A 2,729-nucleotide genomic window follows, 5' to 3' on the forward strand; every position below is an offset into this window, starting at 1 on the left:
CCGCCAGCGGCCGGCCATCCCCCGGCAGCTCCATGCGCAGTGCCTGCCCTGCTCCTCCATCCTGCTCCTCCATCCCTCTGTTCCCATCCTGGTCCTTCATCGCGCTGTTCCCATCCTGCTTCCCAATCCTGCTGTCCCGTCCTGTTCCCCCACATTGGTCCTCCGTCGCTCTGTTCCCATCTTGCTCCCCCATCCTATTCTCATCCTGTTCCCCCATTCCAGTGGCCTCGTCCTGCTGGTCCATCCTGCTGTCTCCATCTTGCTCCCCTCTAATCTGCTCCCCCCATCCTCCCTCACCCAACCTGCTCCTCCATCCCACCTCACTGCCCACATCCCACATCCCCATCCTGCTGCCCCCAAACACTCCCCCCAACCCCTGTCATTCTCCTTATCCTACTTCTCCCCCTAAGTGCTTCTCCAAATCCACCGCCCCCAACCCTCTCCCCAGAACCAGCTCCCCCAGTTTGCTCCCCCCTAATTCCCTCCCTGTTAATGTGCTCCCCCAATCCTCTCCCCAACCCTCTCCCCCATCCCTGCTGCCTCCCACCCCTCTGTCCCCAGGACCTCAAGGGCCAGTACTGGACGGACGATGACTCCGACGGGGACAATGAGTCCGAGGAGTTCCTCTATGGCGTGCAGGTGGGTGCTGGCTCCCCGTGGTGCCAGGGGGGCTCGGGAGCCCCCAGCCTGACCCCCCTGCCAGGCCTGGGGAGGCTCTGGGTGTGACGGTGCTGTGCCACAGGGGACCTGCGCCGCCGACCTGTACCGGCACACGCAGCTGGACGCCGACATCGAGGCGGTGAAGGAGATCTACAGCGAGAATGCCGTGGCCGTCAGGTGGGTGCACTGCTGCCCTGCACCGGGCACTGCCAGGCCCAGCTGCATAGCTGGGCTGTGCCAGGATGGCTGTGCTGTCCCTGGGTACCCAGCTGTGCCATCCCCTGGTGCCCACCTGTGCCGTCCCCTGGTACCCAGCTGTGCCATGCTGTGCCATCTCTGGGACACATGGCCACGGTATTTCCAGAACATCTGGCCACGGCATTGCCAGGCATCTGGTTGTGCCATCTCTGGGCCACCTGACCATGGCATCCCCAGGGCACCTGGCTGAGCCATCCCTCAGACATCCCCTCCCCAGGACCCTGGCCACAGTGTCCCCTGAGCACTTGGCTGTGCTGTCCTTGGGCACCCAGACATGGCATTATTGGAGCATCCAGCTGTGGCAGCCCCAGGCACTCATCTGTGCCATCCTCAGGCATCCAGCAGTGCCATCCCCAGCACACCTGGACATGCCATTCCCAGGCACCACCTGACCCTGCCGTCTTGGAGCACCCACTAGTGGCACCCTTGCATAACCAGCTGTGCCATCCTCGGGGCACCTGACTGGGCATCCAGCTGTGCCATTCCCAAGGCACTCAACATGGCACCCCTAGCACACCTGGCCATGCCATTCCCTGAGCACCTGGCTGTGCTGTCACATTCCCCAGTTCACATCCACACTCTGGGCACTCCCCCCATGCATACACTTGATACATGGGGAGCCACACGTGCCATGTCCCCGTGCCATGAGCCTGCCCACCCTGGCACAATGGCCACCAGGCCACTGTTCCTGCACTGTGCCACCCCCTGTGCCACAGCAACGTGTGTCCTCACAGGGAGTATGGCACCATCGATGACGTGGACATTGACCTCCATGTGAACATCAGCTTCCTCGATGTGAGTCCCTGGGGTGCTGCTGGCATGGGGAGGGTGGGCACAGGCACCCAGGGGGTCTCCAGATGCCCCTGCCTGGGTGGAGCTCCCGTGGCTGTGCCAAAGTGTGTCTGCCCTGGCAGGAGGAGGTGGCGACGGCGTGGAAGGTGCTGCGGACGGAGCCCATCGTCCTCCGCCTGCGCTTCTCCCTGTCCCAGTACCTCGATGGCCCCGGTGAGTGGGCACGGGCAGGGTGTGGGGTCCCTGTGCCCTCAGGACAGGCACAGTGGAGCACCCATGGCTCGTCCTCCTCTCTCCCCACAGAACCGTCCATCGAGGTTTTCCAGCCGTCCAACAAGGAGGGCTTTGGGCTGGGTCTGCAGCTGAAGAAGTAAGAGCTGAAACATGGTGGGCACCCAAGGGTGGTGGGTGGGGGAGCTCACAGAGTCACTGTTCTGCCCCAAAACTGGTCACGTGCCACATGTCCCCTTGCCACCACCTTGTATGCGCCACACAATCCTGTGACGGGCTCACTACCATCTGTGTGTGGGGAAGAGGAGGGGCTGGGGGTGTCCTGGACCACCCAGCACCCATGGGTGCTGTCCTCCCTGTTTGCCAGGATCCTGGGCATGTTCACATCCCAGCAATGGAAACATCTCAGCAACGATTTCCTGAAGACCCAGCAGGAGAAGCGGCACAGCTGGTTCAAGACAAGTGGCACCATCAAGAAGTTCCGTGCTGGGCTCAGCATCTTCTCACCCATCCCCAAGTAAGGTCCCAGTGCTGTCCCCACAGGGGACCAGCCCTCCATCCCCTCACCCTGGGTAAGGCCTGGCACTGTGCCTCAGTTTCCCCACTTGGATGCTGCTGCTCTCTACCAGATCCCAAGCAGGTGGAGGTTGCTCCCAACAAGTAGCTGATGGGTGGATGCAGCACTGGGTGATGGAGGAGCAGGGAATGGTGACAGACAGGTGCTCAGGGGGATTCTGTGCCTGCAGGTCTCCCAGCTTCCCTGTTATCCAAGATTCAGTGCTGAAGGG

At 62.3% G+C, this 2,729-nt stretch overlaps 1 protein-coding gene across 1 annotated transcript in view; it reads left to right on the plus strand.

The window, feature by feature from the left end:
• The first annotated feature begins 477 nt into the window (after positions 1-477).
• The window catches only part of PARP6 (poly(ADP-ribose) polymerase family member 6), a 6,801-nt gene continuing 4,549 nt past the window's right edge, over positions 478-2,729 (plus strand). Inside the window, 7 exon segments of the mRNA XM_031060996.1 lie at positions 478-639; positions 743-837; positions 1,653-1,713; positions 1,833-1,923; positions 2,014-2,080; positions 2,309-2,458; positions 2,688-2,729. Coding sequence (XP_030916856.1) covers positions 493-639; positions 743-837; positions 1,653-1,713; positions 1,833-1,923; positions 2,014-2,080; positions 2,309-2,458; positions 2,688-2,729 — 653 coding nt within the window. The 5' untranslated portion in view covers positions 478-492.

Source organism: Geospiza fortis, unplaced genomic scaffold (assembly GCF_000277835.1).
Source record: "Geospiza fortis unplaced genomic scaffold, GeoFor_1.0 scaffold317, whole genome shotgun sequence".
Taxonomy (NCBI): Eukaryota; Metazoa; Chordata; class Aves; order Passeriformes; family Thraupidae; genus Geospiza; species Geospiza fortis.